The 27,559-nt window shown below is 45.8% G+C and overlaps 1 protein-coding gene across 6 annotated transcripts in view; it reads right to left on the bottom strand.

Annotated features, from left to right (window-relative positions):
• Positions 1-27,559, bottom strand: part of RAD54L2 (RAD54 like 2) — an 83,651-nt gene that overhangs the window by 14,921 nt on the left and 41,171 nt on the right. For all 6 annotated transcript variants that reach the window (XR_007357589.2, XM_048857368.2, XM_048857371.2 and 3 more), the window contains 14 exons: positions 15,667-15,865; positions 13,995-14,134; positions 11,993-12,127; positions 11,393-11,628; positions 9,750-9,932; positions 9,306-9,439; positions 7,779-7,975; positions 6,909-7,251; positions 5,798-5,975; positions 4,763-5,014; positions 2,153-2,271; positions 1,719-1,837; positions 434-533; positions 10-215 (listed from right to left, as the gene is read on the bottom strand). Coding sequence is in view for 5 of the 6 variants with exons in the window: in XM_048857368.2 (XP_048713325.2) it covers positions 10-215; positions 434-533; positions 1,719-1,837; positions 2,153-2,271; positions 4,763-5,014; positions 5,798-5,975; positions 6,909-7,251; positions 7,779-7,975; positions 9,306-9,439; positions 9,750-9,932; positions 11,393-11,628; positions 11,993-12,127; positions 13,995-14,134; positions 15,667-15,865 (2,541 nt within the window). In the remaining variant the exon portion in view is untranslated. The remainder of the gene's footprint in view (positions 1-9; positions 216-433; positions 534-1,718; positions 1,838-2,152; positions 2,272-4,762; positions 5,015-5,797; positions 5,976-6,908; positions 7,252-7,778; positions 7,976-9,305; positions 9,440-9,749; positions 9,933-11,392; positions 11,629-11,992; positions 12,128-13,994; positions 14,135-15,666; positions 15,866-27,559) is intronic.

The raw sequence follows: 27,559 nt of genomic DNA, 5'->3' as shown, positions 1-27,559 counted from the left end.
CAAGCCTACCTGACATCCCCTGCTTGGAGACCTGGCGGTCATAGATTTTCTTCTCCAGGGTGTAATCTGAAACCAGTCGGTAAATGTGGCACGGCTTCCTTTGTCCATAGCGGTACACCCGGCACACTGCTTGTGCGTCATGGCACGGGTTCCAAGAAGCATCAAACACCACCACTCTGTTTGCTCCAATCAGGTTGACACCCAAACACCCAGCTCTTAAACAAAACAAAAATTAAGTTTCAAAATCATTTTTCTTTCCAGTCTTCAATACCTTTATACTTTAAGGAGTTACCATCCTGTATGGTCTTAAGCCAAATCTTGCAAACAGAGCAAGTGCAATAGATTCTGTGGTCTGAACAGCCTCCATCACATTAATGAAACCCACTCTTTCACCCCACCTCACCCCTCCGTTCCAGGCAGGTGACCAACTCACCGTGTGGACAAAAGGAAGAGCCAAACAGAGCTGTTGCTGGGGTCATTGAACTGGTTAATCAATCGTTCCCTTTCTGAGGCAGAAGTGCTGCCATCCAGTCCTGGTAAGAAAATCAGAGAGGTGTTTAAAAACCCTTTGTATTGTGGGATCCATCAAAACGAAACAGTTCCCGTCTGGTTCTTAGAATACCTGCACTGTGAAGAATGCCATTACCCTGCAGACTCCGTACAGATCCAGCTAGGGAAAAGCTTCCGTGCCATTTCAGGCAATTGAACCAGCTTACTACAATAAGCCCTCAGCTGTCCCAGCCAATGCCCACATCCCCCCAGTCAAACATACACAGTGTAGTCAGCCAGGGAGCTCGGGTTGTGTCTAGCTCCAATATCACATGAGTGTAAAACAGGAGTCTGGCATAGGCCAAGTTCCACAGTGGGCTACAATGCATACAGCTAAACCAAAGATGAGCAGTTCTAGTGCACTGGGATCCTACACAGAGGCTCATCATTCAGGTAGGAAGTCTGCAGTACCAGTCACAAAAGCCTGAAATACCAGTATTGGTAACAGGCACCAGTATAAAATAGATCCAATACGACCACTGAGCTGGGATAGCACAAAAACAACGCAAGCCGCTGGCAAAACCCCACTGGACCCAACATGACCATATGCAGAGAATCGGAGAAAAAGAGTGCAGATGGACAGAGCATGCTTGTGATCATGGGTAGAACTCACTCAGGATGAAGAGATGCTGCCACCCACACCTTGAGTCAAAAGAGGAATTAGAGCAGTTTATAGACACCTAGCATGCTTGCCAGGAGCTCCCAGGGACACCATGTCCATCCAGCTACTCTAAACACTCCTGTTGCCCTGCCACAAAAGTCAGCTACTGAAGGGGACAAAGACTAGAACAGGAGGGAAAACTCACGATCACCAAAACAAGCAGTAAAGATTCTAGAATTAGAAAGTGTCCAAGTGGTGCAAAGGAAGAATGAAGATTTTTTTAAAAGTTTTAAGAAGTGATAGTTAAGCTATTCAGAGAGCCATTAAAAAGAAAAGGGGGAACTGGGAAATTATCAGTCAGTCCTGATCAAAACTAAAAACATGCACCCAAGACAACTCAAACAAATCAATCTGAAAATGGCTAAGGAACAGATCTGCACGCCCACGGAAAAGCACAGGTAAGTGTGGCGAGAAACCAGAGGAAATCGTTGCAACATCAAGAGGTTAGCCCAGCCGCAGAGGATCAAATAGGGTCCCAGATGAAGGAAGGAGGACGGTCTGTACTCACTGTAATAGTTGAGATTTCGGACCCAGTTATGAATGCCTTGCGCATCTGAGCCTGGAGGATTGGGCATTGGTCTCTTGGCCAAGAACTCCTCAATGACAGACAATGTGGACAGACTCTGGCTGCAAAAACAAGGTCTCTGCTCAGGAAAGCCCCTAACAGTGTAACTAGAACAACAAACTCCATCTTCCCCTGCTAGCAGTCTGAGGGTGCCACGGGACACCCCCTTACCACTGACAGCTATACGGATGAAGAGATTACAAAACCAATGGACAACAAAAAACATTAAACCAAACAATGGGGAAAGACCAAATAACACAGCATAGCAGTGGGCAGCTGTCATAGGGGAAACACACAGTCTCATTCCACTACTGTCTAATCTCCAAACACACCACTGCTCAGGGCTCAGAGGAGCAGCCATTGATACTTCCTCTTACCTGAAGACCAAGATCTTGTCTCCGTGCTTCACACTTTCCTCAATCAGGTGGAACAGTAACACCATCTTGGGCGAGTTCTCCAAAACTCCCGTCTGGTAATCACACAGGATGTCCTTGGCCTACCCAGAAACAAGAGCCTCGGTTACATGGGGAGGTACTCAATTAGTTCCATAAAACGTACTTTCCATAAGAGGCTTCAGGCTCATGAACAAAATGTAATAAACCCAATGTGACCCTATACAAAGAGCCAAATCTCCACATAGCCCTCCCAAGTTCCAGACACACACATCCCCATACTGAGAATAACAGGCCATCACCCTGTCATTTAAGTCTGGGGACTGTTAGCTTGAGCGTGAAAACTGCTGTGGCAATTCACAGGAAACAGCAGTCTCCATGTGCCCTTATAGGACTTCAGTCTACAAAGTCAATGCTCTGAATTGCATCTGGAAGTGAACAGGAAACCAGTGCAACTGCTGGAGAACTAGTATAAAAGGTGAAGACAGCCAGTGGAATCCAGCTGATGCATTCTGCCAGCTGTAGCTTCCAAGTGATCTTTAAAGGTAGCCCCCTTGTGGAGCACGTTTCAACAATTCAGTCTCAAGGTGATAGAGGAATAAATTACTGTGGCACAGTCTGGATCCAAGAAGAGAGGCCTCAAGCATCCAGCCAGGTCCAGATGAAAGGGGTGGTTTTGGCCACCTCTGAGTCCCAAAGCCACAGAGGATCCAGGAGTTTCAAACTGCAGATTTCTTGGACAATAAGTGGACAAAAAGTCTTGAGTACAGGAACTTCTGCTATATCCTCAAGATGCTCAATTAGCATCACCATTGCCTTATTCTGTTTAATGACAGGCTTCAGAGTAACAGCCGTGTTAGTCTGTATTTGCAAAAAGAAAAGGAGTACTTGTGGCACCTTAGAGACTAACCAATTTATTTGAGCATAAGCTTTCGTGAGCTACAGCTCACTTCATCGGATGCATACTGTGGAAAGTGTAGAAGATCTTTTTATATACACACAAAGCATGAAGATAAGCTATTACCAGCAGGAGAGTGGGTTTGTGTGTGTGGTGGGGGGGGGGGGTGTGAGAAAACCTGGATTTGTGCTGGAAATGGCCCAACTTGATTATCATACACATTGTAAGGAGAGTGATCACTTTAGATAAGCTATTACCAGCAGGAGAGTGAGGTGGGAGGAGGTATTTTTTCATGCTTTGTGTGTATATAAAAAGAGATTCTACAATTTCCACAGTATGCATCCGATGAAGTGAGCTGTAGCTCACAAAAGCTTATGCTCAAATAAATTGGTTAGTCTCTAAGGTGCCACAAGTACTCCTTTTTTTTTATTCTGCTTAAGTTTCAGCCATCTCACTCTCATTCAAGTTCTGATCTCAGCTATGCTGGTGAAAAAACACAGACACTGCACCATCCGGGTCTGATGAAAACAAGGTGTAAAGCAGAGTGCCAGCTGTACAGTGGTCTCATAATTCCCATTAGTAGCCTTTTATATGCACTGATCAAGACAGAGAGCAAGACAAAGCTTCATAGCAGAGATCATAGACTCATAGGACTGGAAGGGACCTCGAGAGGTCATCTAGTCCAGTCCCCTGCACTCCAGGCAGGACTAAGTATTATCTAGACCATCCCTGACAGGTGTTTGTCTAACCTGCTCTTAAAAATCTCCAATGATGGAGATTCCACAGCTTCTCTAGGCAATTTATTCCACTGTTTAACCACCCTGACAGTTAGGAAGTTTTTCCTAAATGTCCAACCTTAACCTCCCTTGCTGCAATTTAAGCCCATTGCTTCTTGTCCTAGCCTCAGAGGTTAAGGATAACGATTTTTCTCCCTCCTCCTTGTAACAACCTTTTATGTACCTGAAAACTGTTATGTCCCCTCTCAGTCTTCTTTTTTCCAGACTAAACAAACCCAATTTTTTCAATCTTCCCTCAGAGGTCACATTTTCTAGCCTTTTAATCATTTTTGTTGCTCTTCTCTGGATTTTCTCCAATTTGTCCATATCTTTCCTGAAATGTGGTGCCCGGAACTGGACACAATACTCCAGTTGAGGCCTAATCAGTGCAGAGTAGAGCCGAAGAATTACTTCTCATGTCTTGCTTACAACACTCCTGCTAATACGTCCTCGAATGACGTTCACTTTTTTTGCAACAGTGTTACACTGTTGACTCATATTTAGCTTGTGGTCCACTATGACCCCCAGATCCCTTTCTGCACTACTCCTTCCTCAGCAGTCATTTCCCACTTTGTATGTGTGCAATTGATTGTTCCTTCCTAAATGGAGTACTTTGCATTTGTCCTTATTGAATATCATCCTACTTACTTCAGACCACTTCTCCAGTTTGTACAGATCATTTTGAATTATAATCCTATCTTCCAAAGCACGTTGTGGCAGCTGAGAAAGTCTCAGAACTAAAAGCAGGATCCCTGCTACACAAGGGTTTTTTCCACTGCTGTTCCCCAATTTATAACCAGCGCACTCCCCCGACAAAAGGGTCATGGGCCTTTGACCAATTAAGCATTCAGCCCATGTTTGTTGGGAAAAAAAAAAAAAAAAAAAAGCCATGAGACTCCTAGCTCTGAGGTTGGTACTCACCCACTCATAAGTAACGACTTGATTTGCTCTCTCCTGAAAGGGGTTGAAGCCAATGCCTTGAAGGAACTTGCTGTTGGTAGCTTCTCCAACTGGTGATGCCAAAGCATTAGTCTCTGTTTTGACTTTTATTCCCTGTGGCTGACAGCGAGAATTAGTTCCAGCTGTGCCAAGGTCATCCACATCCAGGTCCTGCTCATTTGCCAGATTCTCTTTTTGCAGCGCTTCATACAGCACATCTGGGTGATTCCAGATCTGAGAGATGACGAAAAGGCAAAAGGTAACATTGCACTAGCACAAACCCAACCAAGGCACTTGTGGATTTACAGCACCTCACACGCAGTCAAATGCTAATGCCCCTGCAGAAACGCACCAGCGATTTGTTAATCTAATTATTCCCCTCCAAATTCAGCTGAAAGGGAGTTTGTAAAGTGCCACAAATTAAGCAGATCTCACCGCATTAGAATATTTAATGCCAGGGACTCTGCCTGTTTAGTCCGAAGTCCTCTGTAGTTGACTTGCGTGGACACGCTGAAACTTTGCCTGCTATAGAAGCTAGGCAGATTCCAGTCAACAAGTAAAAAGGAAAGTGCGATTCTGTCACAGCACAAGGTATACACTGTTTCAACCAAGACATGTTACCAATTTTAATTATCTTAAAGCTCCTCTGTTTGGTGACTGATGAATGAACACACACAAGGCACACACTCTGGGAAATGAAGGATTTTCTTGCGGTTAAAGGCTGGGACTTGGATCAGCTGGGTTCAGTTCCTGGCTCTGCCACAGACTTTTTGCATGAATTTGGGCAGGTCAATTAAACACTCTGTGACTCAGTTCCCCATCTTTAATGTGGGAATAATGATACTATCAGGACACCACATTACATCATGCACAGGAACATGCACACTAATGCTTAAGATGCACCAAGATACTGCACTTGTACTATATCTACATCATTCTTCTTGCCAATATTTGGACATAGACTCCTACCCTTTCCCTGTATACTGCAGGAGAAGCTACTCTCTTGCCAATACCCACCTTACAACAGACGCAGAAAGCCTTGAGCGGGTTCAATCCCAGCCAGCCACTGTTGCCTGCATCCCGGAACCGGTTCATGAACTCTGTGTAGAGAGCCCGTTGGATTTTTGACAGACGTACCAGGATGACATGTTCTTCTTTATAGGGAAGCTGAGCCTTTAGTACGTTATGGCCTCTCCTACAGAAGCAATCAAGAAAGGAAGATCAGAAGAGAGAAAGAACATTCAGGGCTAGCATCTCAGGGGCTGCCTTCAGGGTAAGATATCTGATGACAGCAAAGAGAAGGAACTCTAGTTGTGAGTGTTTCTATTGCAGGACACTCAGAAGACATTACAACTGAAGCCAAATAAAAAGTACAGTATGCTCTATTACCAAAACAGCAAACATTATAATACCCCAGGATAGCGTTTAGAAAGGGGATGAAGGTCTTGCTAACCGTGGTGCTAAATCAGGAAGGATACACTTGTGGCCAAAACACTGCACTGGAAATTAAGAGACCTGGTGTTTATTTCTGTCTTTGCCAATGACTTGCTCAGGCCATGTCACTTACTCCTTCTGTGCCTCTGGGTCCTCATCTGTAAAATGGGGAGGATTTCTAGTCCCTCCTCTCCTCCGTAAGAGTACTGTGATGCTTACATTGTTTGGGGTTTATAAAATGCTTTCAGATCCTTGGATGGAAGATGATACAGAAATGCATCTACCAATCACCTACTAATACTTCTAAAGGAAGTTAGGGAGCACTGTACTGCCCTCCATCTGCATGTGCTCCCCTCTAGCAGTCCCACAGGACGGTACTGGCAGGGTACTGCAACGTTACACCTGCCACTAAGTCAGGGAGAAGCCCCCAAAGATCACTTCTTAACTGACAGGCTAAATTAGACAAAGTGCTTTTGAGAGAAACATGCAGGTGCTAACTCTGGGGTCCCCTCCAAGATTTCTCCTATATGTCTACAATCTCCCTAAAGGACAAGAGGGAATCCAGGGTAAAAATCAAGCTCAGGAAGACAACAGGAATCGCTGTAATGAATACACTCCTCAATCGATGTGGCTAAACTATGATCAAGGAGCTGACTGCACAGACTACGTTACTGAACACTTGATGTGGACTCACCTTTGCACAAACCCCTCCAGCAGACTATGCAGGACATGACTGCGGTACCTCATGAGACGGACGTCCTGCGGTGTACTGTCAATACACTGCCCGTTCAGGATGGGGCGTTCAAACATGTTGCTGAACTCCTGCCGGGTACCCAAGAAGTCAGGACGGACGAAGTCTACCATGCACCAGTACTCAATCAGGTTGTTCTGGAGCGGGTAGCCTGTCAGTACCACCCGTCGCCTGGAGCGGATGTTCTTCAGGGCCTGAGATGTGCTGGCATGGCAGTTCTTTATCCGGTGTCCCTCATCACAGATAACTACATCCGGGCCAGGGCGGGATAAAGCCTTCTCAATCCCTGAGGGAAAGGAACATTGAGTTACTTGGTCAGCTGATGTTCCTGCTTCACGTAGCTCTACAGAAGGAAAAGTGAGTAATTATGAAAGTTGAAAAAAAAACACTAGTTGTTTGTAGTGTTATTGCAGCTGTGTTGGGCCCAGGATATGAGAGAGACAAGGTGGGTGAGGTAATATCTTTTGCTAGCCCAGTTTCTGTTGGTGAGAGAGACAACCTTGAAAGCTTACACAGAGCTCTTCTTCAGACCTGAAGGATATTAGAAAGTGGGATAGAGACTGAGGAAGAGCTCTGTGTGAGCTCAAAAGCTTCTCTCTCTCACCAACAGAAGCTACACACAAATAAGCTGTTAGCAAATATAGTGACTGTGTTAAAGATAACCACCTCTGACGTTGGTGCCTATGTACAATAAACTAACTATTCTCTGCTGCCAAGTGACCACCTGCCCATGGAGCCAGCCGGCATTAGTAGAATCTCCCAGCTGCAATTCTGTAGACAGGATGGTATTTCCTAGCAAGACTCGCCTCCCACCTTTCAGAAGCTCTTGCTGCCGGTCCTCCTCATCTAAGTCGATAATGACAGGGCCAGTTTGTTTCTTTGTTTTCTTCTTCCTGCCAGTAGCAAAGGACTTCTTCAGTGAGAGGAGACGGTACATCTCATAGCCCATCAGCAGCACCCCGCCATCCGTCACCCAGTCAGTCACCACCTTTGCACGGGCAGCCGTTGTCCTAAAAAAACCCAAATGCACAAAAAATGAGACCTCTTCCTTAAATACACCTGAACTTGCTGAAACGGATGCCTGCTAAAGGAAAGGACCTTTTCAAATGACTTAAAACATATGCTGGCATCAGACCAAACCAGCAGACAAGAGCAATGAAGCCCTTTTACATGAAGATCTGGGAGAAGCTTCCAGCATACTGAGGGTAACATGGCAGAGAAAGGTGAACCATTATAGGATGTTAGTGGATGCATGAAGAAGTTTGCTGTATATGAACCTAAATCAGATTTTACAGAGCAATGGAATCCTCTTATGGGAAGTGTTAGGAAAGAGACCTCTCCAAAGCACACATTTGCATAAGGTTCTGATGTATGTGGCTGTCTTACTCTACTACTTACAGCACACACCTATCCATCAATCTGAGAGTTAGCCGAATTATTTCCTTTCCCTCCCACCAATATTAAGGACAGGCTCAGATATGAAGCGGTCCACTCCACCTTTCCCATACACCAGAGCACGGTAATCCCCAATCCAATATGAGATGCACATAAGAGGCTCTAAATAATATCAGCTGACTAGGAAGTATATTCCTCTCGTGAGGTGAGGACCTCAGCGGCCAAGTGTGTGTAAATGCCAGATGAACTACGACTGCCCTGAGATGAATATAAATCTCACCAGATTGCATGAGACAACATGACAAAGAGTCAAGCAGAGCTGCAGCAGCCAAGAATACACACTGTATAAGATGAAAAGGACAATACTCTGCCTTACATAATCTCTCCCTTCGGTGTAGGAATGCTAACTCATTTAGAAGCCCTCAGGCACAGCAAAACTGAGTAAAAGTTAAAATGTCTGCAAGAAAGAATCAGAGAGGAAAGTGAAAACTCCCAGAAAAGCCAAATATAAGATTCAATAGCAATCATGCATACGGGCTGAGAAATCACATGGCTGGTCTCTGACGGGTAGAGGAAAGTACCCACCACAGACAAAACAATGCACTTCCCACTGGCCAATCCATACATAGCACAAAGTCTGGCATTTGAATTTTCCCATCTCAATGCATGAGGGGAAAAGTGGAGGTGAGTTGACAACCATGATGGAAGAGAGTATAAATAAGAAATGAGAGAAATCTAACCCCTCGTTAAAAGATGCACCTTTTCGATGTACCGAAATCCTCACACAAGAACATATACTGCAGACATACAGAGGGAGAGAAACTAAAAGGACAGGGCATGGAATCAGATCAAATGAACAGACTGCAGCAGTGGTACAGAGACACTGATAATACAACTCCATGAGAAGCAGATTAATTGCTCAGGAGGGGCATTCATGGCACCTACTTGTGTTCATCATTCAGGATATGGACTTTGAAGAAGCGTGGCTGAATTTCTTTTGGGTTATAGTCAGCAGGGAGGTTTTCAGGTGCGGGAAGCCACATGTTGAATTCTGCCAGCCAGTTCTGGAGAGTGTTTACCTGGGGAGGAAAAAAATGCACCCAAAGGACTGAGAAAGTAGTCCTCAGACCACAAAATTCAGTCACCCAGCATTCAGAACTCAAAGCTAAATGGGACCTGCGAATCACATCCAGCTGTCCTCAGCTAGAAAGAAAGGGCCATCATACAGAATTCTCACGGATGGTGGGAATGAAAGCAGTGAAAATGGGAGTGAGGGTACCTGAGGGCTCTCTCTAAGGTATGAAGGACCAATCCATCCTCCTCCCCACAACAATAAAAAAAGCAAGTCCTAAATGGTGGACCTGACACTGTTTCACACGGGCTACTTACAGGTACAATGGCAAGGACAGTCTTTGCCTCTGTGTGCCGGAAAAGTACATCCAAGAAAGAGATGACCTGGATGGTCTTGCCCAGCCCCATGCTGTGGGCCAAGATACACCCAAACCCACTGCTGCTTTTAAATCTCTCCAGGGATTCCACCAGGTTATCATACAGGAACCGGATCCCACCAATCTAGAGAAAATATGGAAGAGTTGCAAAAGAAGTAGTGGAAAACAACAAAATGGAGATGTAGCTACAGATTGACGTATACATTGTATGAGTTTATATGGCAGATAAATACACAAGGGGAAATTAGAGATTCATTGCAGTATTTTCAGCTACAAGGACTCAATAGAATTCCTTATAAAAAACTTTCTGAAAAGATGGTCCTGATCATTCTTATGCTTGTGCAGAGCCTACAGTCTTTGGGTTGGTTTTTTGTTCTTAAATAATTTGATGAAATAATGCTCATCCAAGCATGAAGTAGAGGGGAAAAATCTCTATCAATACAATGTCATATCATCTGGTTTTGAAACTTTTCCAGGCATCACTTTACTCTAGGTTTCAGAGTAGCAGCCGTGTTAGTCTGTATTCGCAAAAAGAAAAGGAGTACTTGTGGTACCTTAGAGACTAACAAATTTATTTGAGCATAAGCTTTCGTGAGCTACAGCTCACTTCATCGGATGCATTCAGTGGAAAATATAGTGGGGAGATTTATATACACAGAGAACATGAAACAATGGGTGTTATCATAAACACTGTAAGGAGAGTGATCACTTAAGACGAGCTAATACCAGCGGGGGGGGGAGAACCTTTTGTAGTGATAATCAAGGTGGGCCATTTCCAGCAGTTGACAAGAACGTCTGAGGAACAGTTTTTCTTTTTCTTTTCTTTTTTTTTTTCTTTTTTTTTTCTTTTTTTGGGGGGAGGGGGGAAATAACTAACTTAGGCTTGAATAGAGACTGGGAGTGGATGGGTCATTACACAAAGTAAAACTATTTCCCCATGGTTATCCCCCCCCCACTGTTCCTCAGACGTTCTTGTCAACTGCTGGAAATGGCCCACCTTGATTATCACCACAAAAGGTTTTCTCCCCCCCCACCCCCATTCTCCTGCTGGTATTAGCTCATCTTAAGTGATCACTCTCCTTACAGTGTGTATGGTAACACCCATTGTTTCATGTTCTCTGTGTATATAAATCTCCCCACTGTATTTTCCACGGTATGCATCCGAAGAAGTGAGCTATAGGTCATGAAAGCATATGCTCAAATAAATTGGTTAGTCTCTAAGGTGCCACAAGTCCTCCTTTTCTTTTTATGAAAATATTCGTATTTCTACATACTTTGACAACATAAGGACTAACATACATACTTTGACAACATAGGACTAAGACGCCAAGAGCCTGCTTATCAGATAACAGTCAAAGAAATATGGGGCTCAGGATCTCCTTTAATTTCTCTCCATCATTTAACTGTCTGCACTGGGCACTGCCACAAATTCTGGCCACAATCTTCAGGGTGGCAGCTCTGCCAATAACATCACTATAGCAAACCATCAACCCACATGACATCAACAGCATGGATTTCAGCTCCTGGGATAAGAAGGAGGTTTTGCTGAAGTCCTTGTGTGTTCTGAGCCTCAACTTCCTGTACCTGGTGAGGCTTTACTGCCCGTGCAAGCTGTGGAGCCAGGAAAATGTCCTCTTCATTGGGTGGATGGTTGATGTTGACAATGACCTGCCCCAGAGAATCCGACTGATTTAAGGCATCATTCACATGAGAGCCACTGCTCTCTTCAGTACCATCCCCATCTTCCCCCTCGTTGGCAGAGTCGCTGCTGTCTACGATCTGGAGGGCCTCATCCTCTCCTGAACTCAATTCGATCACTTCTGTGAAAGAGCCAGAGGGGGGAAGGGGCATTAACTTTTCACTGGACTTGTAGACAGGAGTCAAATTCTGTTAATTTTCAGCAAAGGACTCAAAAGTACCAATTTCGAATGCAGATCTGAATATTCAAATACAATTTGTAGCCAATGCTTGGCCCAAGGTGCTTCGCCTCATTTTGGAAAGGTTAATTAAGGACAATTTGGTAGTGGGACTACCAGAATCAGCACTACGTTTATTTAAAAAACACTTTAGATACGTAACATCTGAAGATAGACAGCTTTGTGGGAGATCTGGCTGGATGACACTGCGTAAATGGGACCGTTTGGGCAATACACAGATGTGTGATAGGTTGGTTGTGAGTCTTACCATCTTTAATGCTATGTAGTATGCCTTTCGTGTCATCTTCACTGCCACTGCTGGTGCTATCCAAGCAGATCACTTCCTCAGCTAGGACCTGAGGAGGAAGCTGAGTGGCCTCTGCTGTTCTTAAAACTATTTCTTCTACACAAAAATAGTAAGCAATAGTTAGCAATACTAATAATAATCAGGAAAGATACAAAACTGTTCGAAGTTAAGTCAACATTCCCTTCTACACTTGCTCCAGTCAATTAGTCCTGGGATTTTCTATAATCAACTCTTGCTCTTTAACCTACCACTATGTCTCAGCTTAGCGGGTCATTTCATCTCCTTTTCCCCCACCTCAATGTGCTCAATGATTCTCTCTAAACAAGGTACTCAGGGTTGGGAAGCTCCCCATTACAAGCTACGTGTGGAGTATATTCCTCACTGAGACTCCAAAGCCCATTTTGTTCCAAAAGCTGAGAAAAACAGGATAATCTTTTAACCATCCAGTGCCTTACAACAAGGGGGGAAAAGTTCCCTTTTCCTTACTTTGCACTACTTCCTGAGAGAAAGCACAAGTGCTTAGGGGCTAAATGGGGCCAACTTGTGGTCACCGTTTCCCAGCACTGCAATCTTGTGGTTACTCTTACGTCTTTATGTTTGTGAAAAATATTTTTAAAATGTGAAGAGAGTGTAACTAATACAATGTTGTCTCCATGGGTCTGCAGACAGCCTGGAAAAATAGCTCTGAGAGGTGTGAACTGCCTCATTCGTTTCAATCGGTGTTGACTCTGAAGCCTAGCTGTTCTAATTTAAATGTCTGCATTGTCAATTATTTCACTGCTGGTCAAAACATGGAAGAAAGAAGTGTGAACATTTGCACCAAATACTCAGAGTGATGTTTGGTTTTGACATGCCAAAACACAGACTTTGGTTTGAGTGTGGGACTAGGGCAGGGGTGGGAAAACTTTTTGGCCTAAGGGCCACATCTGGGTATGGAAATTGTATGGCGGGCCATGAATGTTCATAAAATTGCGGGTTGGGGTGCGGGAGGGGGTGCGGGCTCCAGCTGGGGGTGTGGCCAGAAATGAGGAGTTCAGGTGCGGGAGGGGGCTCCGGGCTGGGACATGGGGTTGGGATGTGGGAGGGGGTGAGGGCTCTGGCTGGAGGTGCGGGCAGGAATGAAGGGCTTGGGGTGCAGGAGCGGGCTGTGGGTGGAGCAGAGGGGTTCCGAGTATGGGAAGGGACTTCAGGCTGAGGCAAGGGATTGGGGTGTGGGAAGGGGTACGGGCTCTGGACTGGGGGTGCGGGTTCCAGAAAACCTGTGGGGCCGGAAATGAGGGGCTCAGGGTGCATGCAAGAGGGGGCTCTGGGCTGGGGGTCAGGGGGTTGAGGGTTCCGGCTAGGCGTGCAGGCTCTGGGATGTGGCTGGGGATGAGGGGTTTGGGGTGCAGGAGGGTGCTCTGGGCTGGGACTGAGGGCGGGAAGGGGATCAGGACTGGGACAGGGGGTTGGGGCGTGGGAGGAGGTCAAGGGTATAGGCTCCGGGCGGCGCTCACCTCACGCAACTCCCGGAAGAAGCGGCATGTCCCCCTTCCGGCTCCTATGCGGCGGTGCGGCCAGGCAGCTCTGCGATCTGCCCCGGTTGCATGCGCCACCCCTGCAGCTCCCATAGGCCGCGGTTCCCGACCAATGGGAGTTGCAGAGCCAGCAGTTGGGGCGGGAGCAGTGTGTGGAGCCTCCTGTCTGCCCCTATGTGCAGGAGCCGGAGAGGGGACACGCCATGGCACACCTGGAGCAGGGCAAGCCCACCGACCCCACTCCCTGGCTGAAGTGCAGGAGTGGGGCAAGCCCCCAACCCTGCTCCCCAGCAGGAGCTCGAGGGCCAGATTGAAAGGTCTGATGGGCCGCATGTAGACCTTGGGCTATAGTTTGCCCACCCCTGGGCTGGGGAGAATACCACTTTCTATTCCTCTTCAGCTGCTATCCTTAAAACTTGCTTTAGTGAATGCCGCTCTCTGCTTACCTGGAAGGAACTCTAGCGGTACAGTGGGGATGGCTGCTGGATAGTCCTTTCGCTGCTGCTCCAGCCGTTTCCTTCTCTCCAACTCTTCCAGCTGGGCTGCTTTTGTCACAGCCTCAAGCTGATCCTCCCGCAGCAGCTTTCTGAGCACATGGGCAAACACAGAAAATATTATTTCATTACACCAAGAAACAGTCTATCCCAAATAACTTGGGTGGTTTCATAGCTGACCCACAAGAGGAATGACAACCTCCAGAAAGAACGTAAGCTACACAGACTAAGAACATCATAGCCAAAAGCCATAGCATGACAACTACAATTTTAGGGAAGGCTGCTCGCTTTTTTAACTGCCTGTAACTGCTACTGTTGTATGAGGAAAGGGCTGGTGTTTGACAGGAGCAAAATGCTGGATGGATGGAAAAGGTGAGTGGACAAGTGTGTGTCTATGCTGAGATGCCTAGTAGCAGTAAACTTGAAAGGATCTTTCTGTGAACAACAGAGGATACGTATGTTATTTATTTCTATGGTATTAGAGTCCACGTACAGCAGCAATGGCACAACATCAGGGAAATCTGTTAGGAGACAAAGCACCTATCTAAAAGCCTACAACAGCAAAAGAGGAAATAAGTACTTTCAAATCACTTTCCTGTTCTTCTGGTTCTTTCCAGGAACCATGACACCACCTGCATTCCAAATATGCTTAGGGGTTAACTTAAATACACCACTTTACAGGTAATCCCATGAGTTTTGGAAGGTTCCGTTTTTCCCCTTTCAGATTAATGTGAAAGGTGAGAGATTTGCAGCTCTGAAGACTGAATTCCTCTATCCAGAATATAGGTACAGTCTGATCAGTGGCAGTCCAAGGCTTCCTCACCCTGCCCTGCCAATTCACTCTCGCCCTCAAATGTAGGAACCTCCTCCTCCATGAGTAAGGAGATATCTTGGTATCCATGGCCCACTAAACTATTGTTCCTTGGGTTGAGGCTGCCAACAAGAGGGCTAATTAGTACTAACTGCCATGTGAACCAGACCAAGACCACTAATTCTTTTCACACAGGGGCATCAAACCGCCATCAGCTGGTGTAAGATGCCACATTCCATTATGACTCCTCTGAGCCATCTAGTTCCCCGTAAATAAATGTTATTGCAAACTTCTTATAGCCCTCCATCCTGTCACAGAATATAGGAGGGGACCTAAAAAAATCTCAAATTACTACAATGTAAAATGAAGGAGAAACGGACTTTTTAGTCATTGGCTGCGCCCTGAGCTTTCTTGCAAATAAACACCTAAAGTAGTGCAGGGAAAGGATTTATTTTAGGGAACTTACAATATCATCAGCTCTAATAGAGAAGAGACACACTCTGAACTCAGGTATTGATTAGAATGTAATGGTGGAACTGATTTTCATGTATTTGGTTTTAAAACCTAGATGTGAATTATTCTGCTGATTTCATATATTTGCTGCTCTGGAGCTGAACATGTTAATCTTCTGAGATCTCAAACAGTTTACTTGCCCCCCCCCAGTAATATGATTTGGTTTTAACAGATTGTTTGGTTTTCTACCGAAGCTGGTGGCAAAAGCCTAGAAGCAATATAAATTCAACTGAATAGACTCCACTTTCCCCCATTAAGACTGTGGGATCCTCTGCCCTTCCCAATTCTATTGCTGCCCACCTTATGTTCCTCCTCATGTGAGAAGGTTTCTGAGCCCTCTTCTTTTTGGTGTCCTCAGAGGCCAGGCTCTTGTGCTGATTCTGCAAGAGTCGCTCTGCCCGCTCGCTCTGAGATGAGGTAGTTGAAGTAGAGCGTTGCCATTCCCCATCCTCCCCATGCTGAACATGGTCACTACTGAACACATCTTCCTGGGGCTGGTCTGAAAAGAAAAGGCAAGAACAAATTGTAAACAACCATCCCATGCTGTCAGTCATTTTTATACACCTGCTAACCGCAGACCGAGCTCAAAGACCAACTGGAATCATTCATCCCTCTTCTTGTTCATTTGGTTGTATGTTTCTTTGAAGGCCAAAATTATGAACTGACCTTTCTGCACTGAAGATGCTACTAAATACAGTGTTAAAGTTCTCAGGCCAGTGTCTGTCTCCTGTGAAAGAGGAGGCTGCATCACTAAAGACAGAGCCAGAGAGAGAAAAAAAAAAAAAAACCTCTAGGGCCCTAACATGAAAACAAAGTGAACAGATTCTAACTCAGGCACAATATTTTCTGGCCTGAAACTTTACTTCCTTCTAGTGGCCAGCATTAGTATTGATTAGGAGAGGGAGCTAAAAGTAGCCCATAACCATTTATACTGCATTTGGGAACCTACAAGTCTAGATGCAGCTAAAAGTCAACGTGCATTAGATGCGTGCTACTAAGGGCTACAAGAACATAAGAATGGCCATACTAGGTTAGACCCGTGGTCCATCTAACCCAGTATCCGGTCTTCTGATAGTAGCCAGTGCCAGACACTTCAGATGGAATGAACAGAACAGGACAATTATCGAGTGATACATCCTGTTGTCCTGTGCCAGCATCAGGCAGAGATTTAGGGACACCCAGAGCATGGAGGTTGCATCCCTGACCACCTTGGCTTATAGCCATTGATGGACCTATCCTCCATTAACTTATCTAATTCTTTTTTGTACCCCATTATACATTTAGCCTTCACTCACAGCATCCTCTGGCAATGAGTTCCACTTGGGAGGGAAGTTCCAACAAGCTTTGTAAAAGGAAAATGGTCTAGCATTCCACAAAAACTGCTGTCCAGTTTTAACAGCAGAGGGATAACCTGCAACCCCATCTCAGGATCAACTCTGCTCCTCCTATACAAAGAGTTAAATCAGAGAACTACAATGACTGGGAAAGGGTCTGCCTTTGAAATAGATAAGGGGGGGGGAAAAGGCTGTGACAAGAAAGAGGAAAACAGGCAATATGTCAGTGATACCAGCATCTCTGGAAACTCGTGGAGTCCCCTCTGAAAGGAGAGATGGCTGCGGTAACGACAAGTACCACAGTGTAACATGTCATGCACACAGGTGCCACTAGAGGCTGACACATTGACACACCAATTACATTAGTCTTACCACCAATTTCTCCCCCTCAAAGCTGGGGTCCCGAGAACAGTATTTTGCTAGCTGAGCAAAGTGAACAGCACTGCAAGCTCAGCCCAGCAGAGATTCTGTTAAGACATCTCCCAGAACTATTTCCATTTGCCCCCAATCTAAATCAGAATTAATGCAGGACATCTGAACACAACACATCCTGGGCCACAGAATGCGCCGTTTTCTATGCACATCCATACCATTAAGCCCTGTCTATGCCAGAAGAATGGTGATCAGCAACAGGTGCCAGCAATAGGTACAGCTGACCTTGTGCTGAATAGGGAACACTGTTTTGCTGCAAATGTAGACACAGAAAAACTGATCTCAGTGTTATGAACCTTGTGGGTCTTTAGAGTCTATTACTACAACATGCCTCCCTAAACAAAACAGGCTCACAGACCATGCATTATATTCATTTACAGGGAGAAATCAGTGCTCAGAAAAGAATCCTGTTTCCTGGGCTTCTCAGATAAGAGCTCTACCATTTGAGCTCAAGATGCAGTTTGGTCACATTACCCACAGGTCTTTAACATTGCTTTGTCTTGATTCAGAATTATATAACTAGATCAAAGGATTGGATAAAATAGGGCAAAGGGAAACAGCAACAGCAGCAACGTGACCACATTCTACAGGCTGAGTCATTAACCCAGTAACTTTCCCAGAGCAAACAAAGCCATTGGTATCCCTGCTACCATCCTACCCTGAGCCCCTGAGCCCTGGACACAATTAGAAAGGAACAAAGTCATGTTCATTTTGGAGAGGGAACCACCTCTCTTTCTGCCCCCTGGCAATTACTGATGCAGCACTGGTTCTTCCCTTTGCACTGACTCTTCTCCAGCAGAGTACCAGCAGAGGGTAGTGCAGTGCAAACACAATTCAGAGTCTACACAGCAGGAGGGTGGAGCTGTCTCCAGTACGTTTCCCTATCTGTCTTTCAGTCTCTTTGTATATTTACTTTTCTGCATGCATTTTCCTTCCTCTCTTCTGAATTTGCTCCAAACTATATTTAACACACTAGGTGACAAACAGCTGTGGCCAGAATTTAAAAAAAAACAACCACTCTTACCTGAGCAAGAATATGAAATTCAACTCTGATAAAAGAAAAGGAGTACTTGTGGCACCTTAGAGACTAACCAATTTATTTGAGCATGAGCTTTCGTGAGCTACAGCTCACTTCATCAGATGTATACCGTGGAAACTGCAGCAGACTTTATATACACACAGAGAATATGAAACAATACCTCCTCCCACCCCACTGTAGCTCTCCAACACGAGTTTCTACAAGCCATTACCCTATGATCCCACTGAGAGTTACCAAAAGCAACTACAGCATTTGCTCAAGAAACTTCCTGAAAAGGCACAAGATCAAATCCGCACAGATACACCCCTGGAACCCCGACCTGGGATATTCTATCTACTACCCAAGATCCATAAACCTGGAAATCCTGGGCGCCCCATCATCTCAGGCATTGGCACCCTGACAGCAGGATTGTCTGGCTATGTAGACTCCCTCCTCAGGCCCTACGCTACCAGCACTCCCAGCTACCTTCGAGACACCACTGACTTCCTGAGGAAACTTCAATCCATCGGTGATCTTCCTGATAACACCATCCTGGCTACTATGGATGTAGAAGCCCTCTACACCAACATTCCTCACAAAGATGGACTACAAGCCGTCAAGAACACTATCCCCGATAATGTCACGGCTAACCTGGTGGCTGAACTTTGTGACTTTGTCCTTACCCATAACTATTTCACATTTGGGGACAATGTATACCTTCAGATCAGCGGCACTGCTATGGGTACCCGCATGGCCCCACAGTATGCCAACATTTTTATGGCTGATTTAGAACAACGCTTCCTCAGCTCTCGTCCCCTAAAGCCCCTACTCTACTTGCGCTATATTGATGACATCTTCATCATCTGGACCCATGGAAAAGAAGCCCTTGAGGAATTCCACCATGATTTCAACAATTTCCATCCCATCACCAACCTCAGCCTGGTCCAGTCCACACAAGAGATCCACTTCCTGGACACTACAGTGCTAATAAACGATGGCCACATAAACACCACCCTATACCGGAAACCTACTGACCGCTATTCCTACCTGCATGCCTCCAGCTTTCACCCTGACCACACCACACGATCCATCGTCTACAGCCAAGCTCTGCGATACAACCGCATTTGCTCCAACCCCTCAGACAGAGACAAACACCTACAAGATCTCTGTCAAGCTTTCTTACAACTACAATACCCACCTGCAGAAGTAAAGAAACAGATTGATAGAGCCAGAAGAGTTCCCAGAAGTTACCTACTACAGGACAGGCCTAACAAAGAAAATAACAGAACGCCACTAGCGGTCACCTTCAGCCCCCAACTAAAACCCCTCCAACGCATTATTAAGGATCTACAACCTATCCTAAAGGATGACCCAACACTCTCACAAGTCTTGGGAGACAGGCCAGTCCTTGCCTACAGACAGCCCCGCAACCTGAAGCAAATACTCACCAACAACCACATACCACACAACAGAACCACTAACCCAGGAACTTATCCTTGCAACAAAGCCCGTTGCCAATTGTGCCCACATATCTATTCAGGGGACACCATCACAGGGCCTAATAACATCAGCCACACTATCAGAGGCTCGTTCACCTGCACATCCACCAATGTGATATATGCCATCATGTGCCAGCAATGCCCCTCTGCCATGTACATTGGTCAAACTGGACAGTCTCTACGTAAAAGAATAAATGGACACAAATCAGATGTCAAGAATTATAACATTCATAAACCAGTCGGAGAACACTTCAATCTCTCTGGTCACGCAATCACAGACATGAAGGTCGCTATCTTAAAACAAAAAAACTTCAAATCCAGACTCCAGCGAGAAACTGCTGAATTGGAATTCATTTGCAAATTGGATACTATTAATTTAGGCTTAAATAGAGACTGGGAGTGGCTAAGTCATTATGCAAGGTAGCCTGTTTCCTCTTGTTTTTTCCTACCCCCCCCCCCCCCGATGTTCTGGTTTAACTTGGATTTAAACTTGGAGAGTGGTCAGTTTAGATGGGCTATTACCAGCAGGAGAGTGAGTTTGTGTGTGTATGGGGGTGGGGGGGATGTGAGAAAACCTGGATCTATGCAGGAAATAGCCCGACTTGATTATGTAAAGAGTTGTCACTTTGGATGGGCTAGCACCAGCAGGAGAGTGAATTTGTGTGGGGGGGGTAGAGGGTGAGAAAACCTGGATTTGTGCTGGAAATGGCCCACCTGTTGATCACTTTAGATAAGCTATTACCAGCAGGACAGTGGGGTGGGAGGAGGTATTGTTTCATATTCTGTGTGTGTATATAAAGTCTGCTGCAGTTTCCACGGTATACATCTGATGAAGTGAGCTGTAGCTCACGAAAGCTCATGCTCAAATAAATTGGTTAGTCTCTAAGGTGCCACAAGTACTCCTTTTCTTTTTGCGAATACAGACTAACACGGCTGTTCCTCTGAACTCTGATAAAATGGTTTGTCCCTGTTCAAACAAAACATAACTCGTCAAACTAGAACCTTGTTCAACCACTACCATATTTCATTTAATAGTTAAACCCAGTTGTTTGCCCTGTGTATGCTATTTCTAAGAAAAGGACTGCAGTATGACAACACATATGGTATATACCCATCTGGACAATAACGTCTTCTCCACATTAGGGACTTTATCAAAAAATCTCATCGGTTCAGCTGAAGTGGTATTAGAACCAGTGGGAGCCGTCGTGTAGCAAGGTTCCCATGGCTGGGTACATTTTTACCACTATGTCAAATAAAGCTCCTTTTCAGTAGGCTTAACACACAGGTAAACCACCAGAAGATACTGGAATCTTGTCTAGGCTACAACTCCCAGTGGCTCTAACACCTGTGCAGCTGAGCTGACATTGGAATCAGTGGGATTTATTTCCGTTAAATTCCCTACTGTAGAGACAGTTTAAATCTTGTGCTAAACACTGATCTCCCATCAGTCTTGCACTAGTAACACTTTTGCTCTTTGTGACAGAGGGAGTGAAGGAACGTTATAGCAGCACTGCTCCGAGTACACATTCGATTGAACTGCTAATCTGACACAGCTTCAATAAGCAGCTTTTTTCACAATGTAACAATTTGTCAACCATGTTTGCGCATCCACAGCTGCCTAACCATGTTTACACCACCAGTGTCCTCTGGGAAAGTCTGGGCAGTTATTCCATACTGCCTCAGCCAAGGGAGTGCCACCAGCAACATGTGCAGCACTGCACACTGGATAATCCTACCCACTCAGGGTTCTGGAGGAAGGCCCGCCGGCCAAACTGGCTGCACTGGCATAGTTTGGGGGTCCTAGCTAAACAACAATGTTACAACCTGGATACAGGACAAATGTCATGTGCCAGCCCAGGCAGCTGGCAAGGATGAATCTGGTTTAGCTTCTGTGGTTACTAACCACGTATTCAATGTGCTGCATGTCAACGCAAACCGTATTTAGAACCAACTAGACTGTAAACCCTTTGGGACAAGGACCATCTTTTTGTTTCATGTTTGTACAGCATCTGGTACAATGAGGTCCCAGTCTGTGACTGGGGATCCTAAGTGCTATGACGGGGCTGCATCATCCAGCGCTCCGGGGCTGAGGAAGGAAGGAGGGTCTGCACGCCACCCGCCCGGTGCTCTAGCGCTGGGGAGGGGCAGTGCGCAGCTCAGTGCTCCAGGGCTGGGGAGGGGCTGCGCACCATGCGCCCGCTTGGCATTCCAGGGCTTGGGGGGGGGGGGGGGGAAAGAGGCCACATGCTGCTGCCCAGCCCAGTGCTCTGGCTTGCGGGGCGGGGGGATCATGTGCCGCCTGCCCGGCGCTTTGGGGTTGCGGGCATGCGTGCCACCTTCCCAGTGCTCTGGGGCTGGAGGCACTCGGGCAACCCAAGGCTGGGGGGTACTGGGAGGTGCTGGGCTTGGGGATGGCAGAAGGGGGGGGCCTGAGGCAGAAGGGGTGGGCCAGGCCGGGGCCTAGCCTCCCCAAGCCGTGGTTCACCCACGGCCCATGCTGCAACCATTGCCAGACTGCAGGTAGGCCTCGAGGACACTTCAGGTGATGGTGCTCAATGTGCTCAGGAACTCCATTTTATTCTTTTCCTGGGCACGTTTAGTCTTGACAAAAGACGACTGAGGGGGACCTGATAACAGTTTTCAAATATATTAAGGGGTATTATAAAGGGGACGGTGATCAATTGTTCTTCATGTCCACTGAAGGAAGGACAGGTAGTAATGGGGTTAATCTGCAGGACGGGAGATTTTGGTTAGATTCGAGGGAAAACTTAATAACTATGAAGATATAAAGCACTGGAACGGGCTTCCAAGGGAGGCTGCGGAATCCCCATCACTGGAGGTTTTTGAGAACAGATTGAACACCTGAGATCAATGGTCTAGGTTTACTTGGTCTTGCCTCACTGAGCACAAGGGGCTGGACTTGATGACTTCCAGAGGTCCCTTCTAGCCCTGCATTTCCATTATTCTATGATAATCCCTGGCTCTACGTGCCCAAACAAATTAATCCACGTCTCTTAGGGAAGGAAAGAAAACAGTCCCCACCAGCTCACAGGGTCCAGAGTCTTTGAAAACCTCTGCAGTTTCTATCAGGCCAGCTAATTAGAGAGCAAAAAGACTTTGTTCTCATTTTAAAATAATCAGCCTCAGCCCCTTCAAGCAACTCAGCAGCTTTAGGTCCCTCCCACCCAGAGCAGCCTAACAAAGAGCTAATTATGTAACCATTACATAAGCTGACACACCCACCCACCCCAGCACACACATACAACCACTCTTGAAAGCTGAAAGCTAGCAGGGCCAAGAGGAATATATAAGAAATCTCCCCCCACCCTCTTGAATAGATCATCATACTGTATAGACAGCCAGCTCTACAACCAGTATCCATCACAGTTAGCCCTTTCGCCTACGTCTGTGATCTGCTACATTTCATTCTCAGCTTTTGCTATCTTCCTCTTTTCTCTCACTCACATTCTCTTCTCTGTCCTGCATTTTTTGCTTCTCCAGGTACTCAGCTCTTTTGCAGTCACTATACTTCCCCTTTCCTATTTTCCCCACTCAAGTCTACCTTGTGGCAGGGGCAGCAGAGCCTTCCCAAAAAGGGGGGTGGGAGGAGGGACCACTACCCCCTCTGTGGCCCTGCCCCTCCTCTTCCCCCCGAGGCCCCACCCCAGCCAAGCCAGAGAGCCTGCCCTCCCCAACCCATGTCCCCATCCCCCCCCCGGATTCCCCACCCAGGGCAGGTGGAGGGACCCACGCTCCCCACAGCTGCCTGCGCAGCTCTTACCCCAACCCAGCTCTGGCTGGGGGTCCAGGCCTCGAAGCCGCAACCTGGCCATGGTAAGAGCCACCCAGGCAGCTGTGGGGAGCCACAGACCCTTCAGCTGCCCTGTGTGGGAGGTCCAGGGGGCAGGGACATGGGCCAGGGGCTGCTCCCGCTACTCTCCCAGGCAAATGGAGGGTCTGCAGCTCTCCACAGGTGCTCAAGCTCCCCAGCTGGTCAGGGTCTGGAGGGAAGAGGAGGGGTGAGGCGGGTGGCAAAAAGTGGACAGAACAGGCCCCTCCACTTTCAGAAAGCCGGAGGGCCATGGCCCCCTGTCCCGTTTCCCTCCCTCCCCCCTGTTCCAGCAGCCCTGCCTTGTGGGGACTGAACAGAGGACTGGAGAAAACAACTTTCAATATCACTCCACTGGAGAAGTTTGCTAAAGAGCCAAGTGAGGAATCCTCTCGCCCTGTAGGAGTAGCCAAATGCAGCTCAGAAGTCTGCAGTGCATAGTAAAGTCTCTGTTGCAGAGACGCAACTTGCAGAGACTACTACTCCCAGCAAGCAATGCTTCATCTTGACCTCAGCTGGGCAAAGTCCTCGGTAACCATTGCCTAGGGATGCTAAACTCTGATCCCTTACAAAGCAGGCAGCACAGCAGCCTCTCTTAGCATAGCCTACACCTTACCCTCACTGAAGAAATGAAGACAATGAAAAGCAATTGTTAGAGGGAACATAACCTAATTCCCACTCACTCTCACTCCTCAGATTTGCACACAGTGTAGGCTGCTAAGCTTGTACCTTGCTATGAAGCACGATCACGGCTATACTCTGAGGCACAAAAGTGAATCTTCCAGTCTGTACATGCTCCAGCCCCAGAGCTTTCCTTCTGATGACTGATGCTTCCTCTGGCCTGTCACACAGCACACATATCAACTCCGCTGTCCTCATTAGCGCTGCTGACTTATCTAGGAGTTAACAACGCCAGGTCTCTCTTTTGTACTGGTCTCAAAAACTAGAGGCAGAGTATGTCGTATGAATATAACAAACAGTTTCACTTGCATTTCTGGTAACACATTTTTCATTTATCTAGATATTTATAAAGTGATCACTCACTGTAGTATAAAGGCAACATCCTTAGGACCTGCAGAGAGAGGGAACAAGGCAGCGGTGCTTTTTATAATAGGACCCCCATCTGGCTCTGGAATGGAGGGATAATACGTTAACAGGCTCTGAAGAAGGTACCACTGAAGACTCTTCAGTTATAGGGGTGAAAGAAAGAAAAGGGAAATCTTGAAGGGAGAGAAGGAGAGTGACCTCCAAATTCCTTCTGGGTGTGAAGGAACCCAGAACATTGGAAGTTTAAAAAAAAAAAAAATTCCCTTTCTTTTTCCGAGGTTTTCATAGTGCATCAGTTGCAGATGATGTATGCTACACAAGAAAACTCATTTCTGGCCCGAAAAAATCATTCACAAGTAAAAAGAACCACTCAAACAGGAAAAAAAAAAGGAGTCAGAAAGAAGCAACACAAAAATGGAGAAGGAATGAAAAGGGCCAAGAGTGCTCAGAGGCACACTGGAACATCAAAAGGCTAACTTTGGTGACAAACAATAGATCTTCTAACCCTGGGATTATACAAGCAGAACCAGGCCCCAGATATCCAAAAGCTCTTATTCTGGCCAGGCCTCACTGCTGCACACATTAAAGAGATCCGAGTTACATAAACACTAAAGAGCACTTATATAAGCTTTTGTATGAAACACACTTACAAGCATCAACACCCCGAGCTGAAGGAGGAAAGCAAGTAGCTGTTCCAGCCAAGTCCAAGCTATGTATAACTACATCGATCCCACAACAGCCCCCTTCTTAGTCTAGGTGCTAGACAACACTACTCCCAACACACAAAATTTGAAATGCATGCCGCTGTTCAAATAACATCCTCTTCCTAATCTATGCCAAGAACCATGGTCTAATGGCTAGAGCCCAGGACTGAGAGCTGCTAGGGAACCTGCTTTCTATGTCTAGCTTTGACACAGATGTACTATCACTCTAACAGGGATGTTGTAAAGCTCAATTAAATATTCACATAGTGTTTTGAGATCCTCAGATGGAAGGATCCAAAGAAATGCAGGGTATTATCATCCAGCATCCCTATTATAATATCTAGAATGTATCCACCTTTATAACCACTACCCTCAAAATATTAAATGGAACAGCCCTCTCATACACACACAATTCAGGCACTCCTGAATTCAGGCACACCCCAAAATCCCAGAACTGTCCTCCATCATCTAGTATTAACCCATCTGTGATTCACTCACATTTGTCCTTCCGATCATTCTCCTCCACATCCAATTTTGTTAGACAAATTAATGTCTGCATGACTCCAATACTATAAAGCCAGGAAATATTTCAGTCTCCAGAGCCAAGAAGTTTTCAGCAAGCTGCTACTTCAGTAATTGTATGTAGGAAAATTTGTGCCCAAATAAATTTGTTAGTCTCTAAGGTGCCACAAGGACTCCTCGTTGTTTTTGTATGTAGGAAGGCACTGAAACCTCGCTTCTGCTTAGCCCAGTTAACCAATATTCTAATAACCCACGATATATTTTTTAAACCAGGTTGCCAAAAATTAGGTACCAAAATAAGTGACCTGATTTTCCACAGAACACCTACTGATTTCAATGGAAGTTCAGAACCTCTAAAAATAAGACCATTTTCATTTAGGTGGTTAAGTATGGATTTAGGCACCCAAGTTGAAAATTTCAGCCCCAGTAAACAGAAATATTCCTCAGCTTCTCATGTGTCCTGCAAGATGGGTCAGTCTTGAGACTATCATTATTTTTGTAGATCCATGTAATTTTCAGGGGCTTGGAAAATAGGATGAGTACAAAAGGTAGGGGAGCAGGCATTTTGCCTTATTCAATGATTACATAAGGATTAGTTTACTGCAGGAGGTTGGAAGTCATGGTATTAGTTTTATACTAGGATAGCCTCAGGGTAATGAGAGATAATAAAGAGGGGATTATTGCTGCCACACGGTTCCAAGGCCACCAAAAAACGGTAAAAAAAGCAACGACAGCAAATTAGACTTTTATGCTAATCTTTGCTCCCAGCCCTCACCACAGCCTCATTCAGGGCTTGTTTAGAAAAAAGGATATTTAATCTTGATCAGTGTTTAAAGAGCTGCATGAAAGATAATCCCTTCACAAAGTATCTTTCAGTGTGTGAGTGTCCCTTTGCCACCACTGATATTGTTTATCGTGGCAATGGTGCAATGGAAGAGTAGAGAAACAATAATACCTGGCACTTACAAAGCATTTTATGTCAAAGGGCTTTAACAAGCACTAATTGATCCTCGCAATAGCTATGTGAAGTAGTAAATATCATGTCTATTTTACAGATAGGGAAAATGAGGCAATGAAATTGGGTAGCTTCCCTGAAGCCAGAGTCAGTATCAGAGCTGAGATGAGAACTCCTGAGTTCCTAGCCCTGGTCCTACACTCAGATCACTAGACTAGGCTTCCTTCCTTAAACATAATTTTTACTGAAAAAATTGATATGGTATTTAGAATTTAAAAAAGCCCACAGACCTCAACTCAAATGCCACTTTCTGCTTCAGTCCATAAAATAATGTCGGGGAATTCTTAAGGACTTTGTTTAATTAGAAATACTTCACTTGGTGCTGTTCAACATACTCTGAGACAGCAGCATTGAACCAATCTGACCCAGAACACAAAAGGGCTGCACAAGTGTTCAGTGATCAGAAGAATCACATCAGTCAAAGCCTGAAGAAGCAGCCATGATGTCAAGAGGAGGCACCACTATCTACCCCAGACCCATAACATTTAAGAAAGGAACAACTGGCTCAATAGGTTCCAGAAAGAAAAATGGTGTTCCCACAAGCAGCACTGGCCCTGCACTGGGCTCACTGAAGGGAGATATTACAATCAGCACTGCCATCAGAGAGAAGGGGTTTTGTGGTTTGGTTTTTTCATTGTCAGTCATTTACCTTACATGATGATATACTCAGCTGAAACAGGGTGCAGACAGCGTACAGTAACACCACAAAATTTCACCACATGGTGGTACCATAAAAATTTGGAAAAATTCCAGATCCAAAAACATGTGACAAAATGGAGCGCTGACAACTGGG

Source organism: Caretta caretta, chromosome 7, assembly GCF_965140235.1.
Source record: "Caretta caretta isolate rCarCar2 chromosome 7, rCarCar1.hap1, whole genome shotgun sequence".
NCBI lineage: Eukaryota > Metazoa > Chordata > Testudines > Cheloniidae > Caretta > Caretta caretta.
Note: the sequence above shows the minus strand (reverse complement) of the source record. Positions and strands in the feature narration are given on the sequence as shown.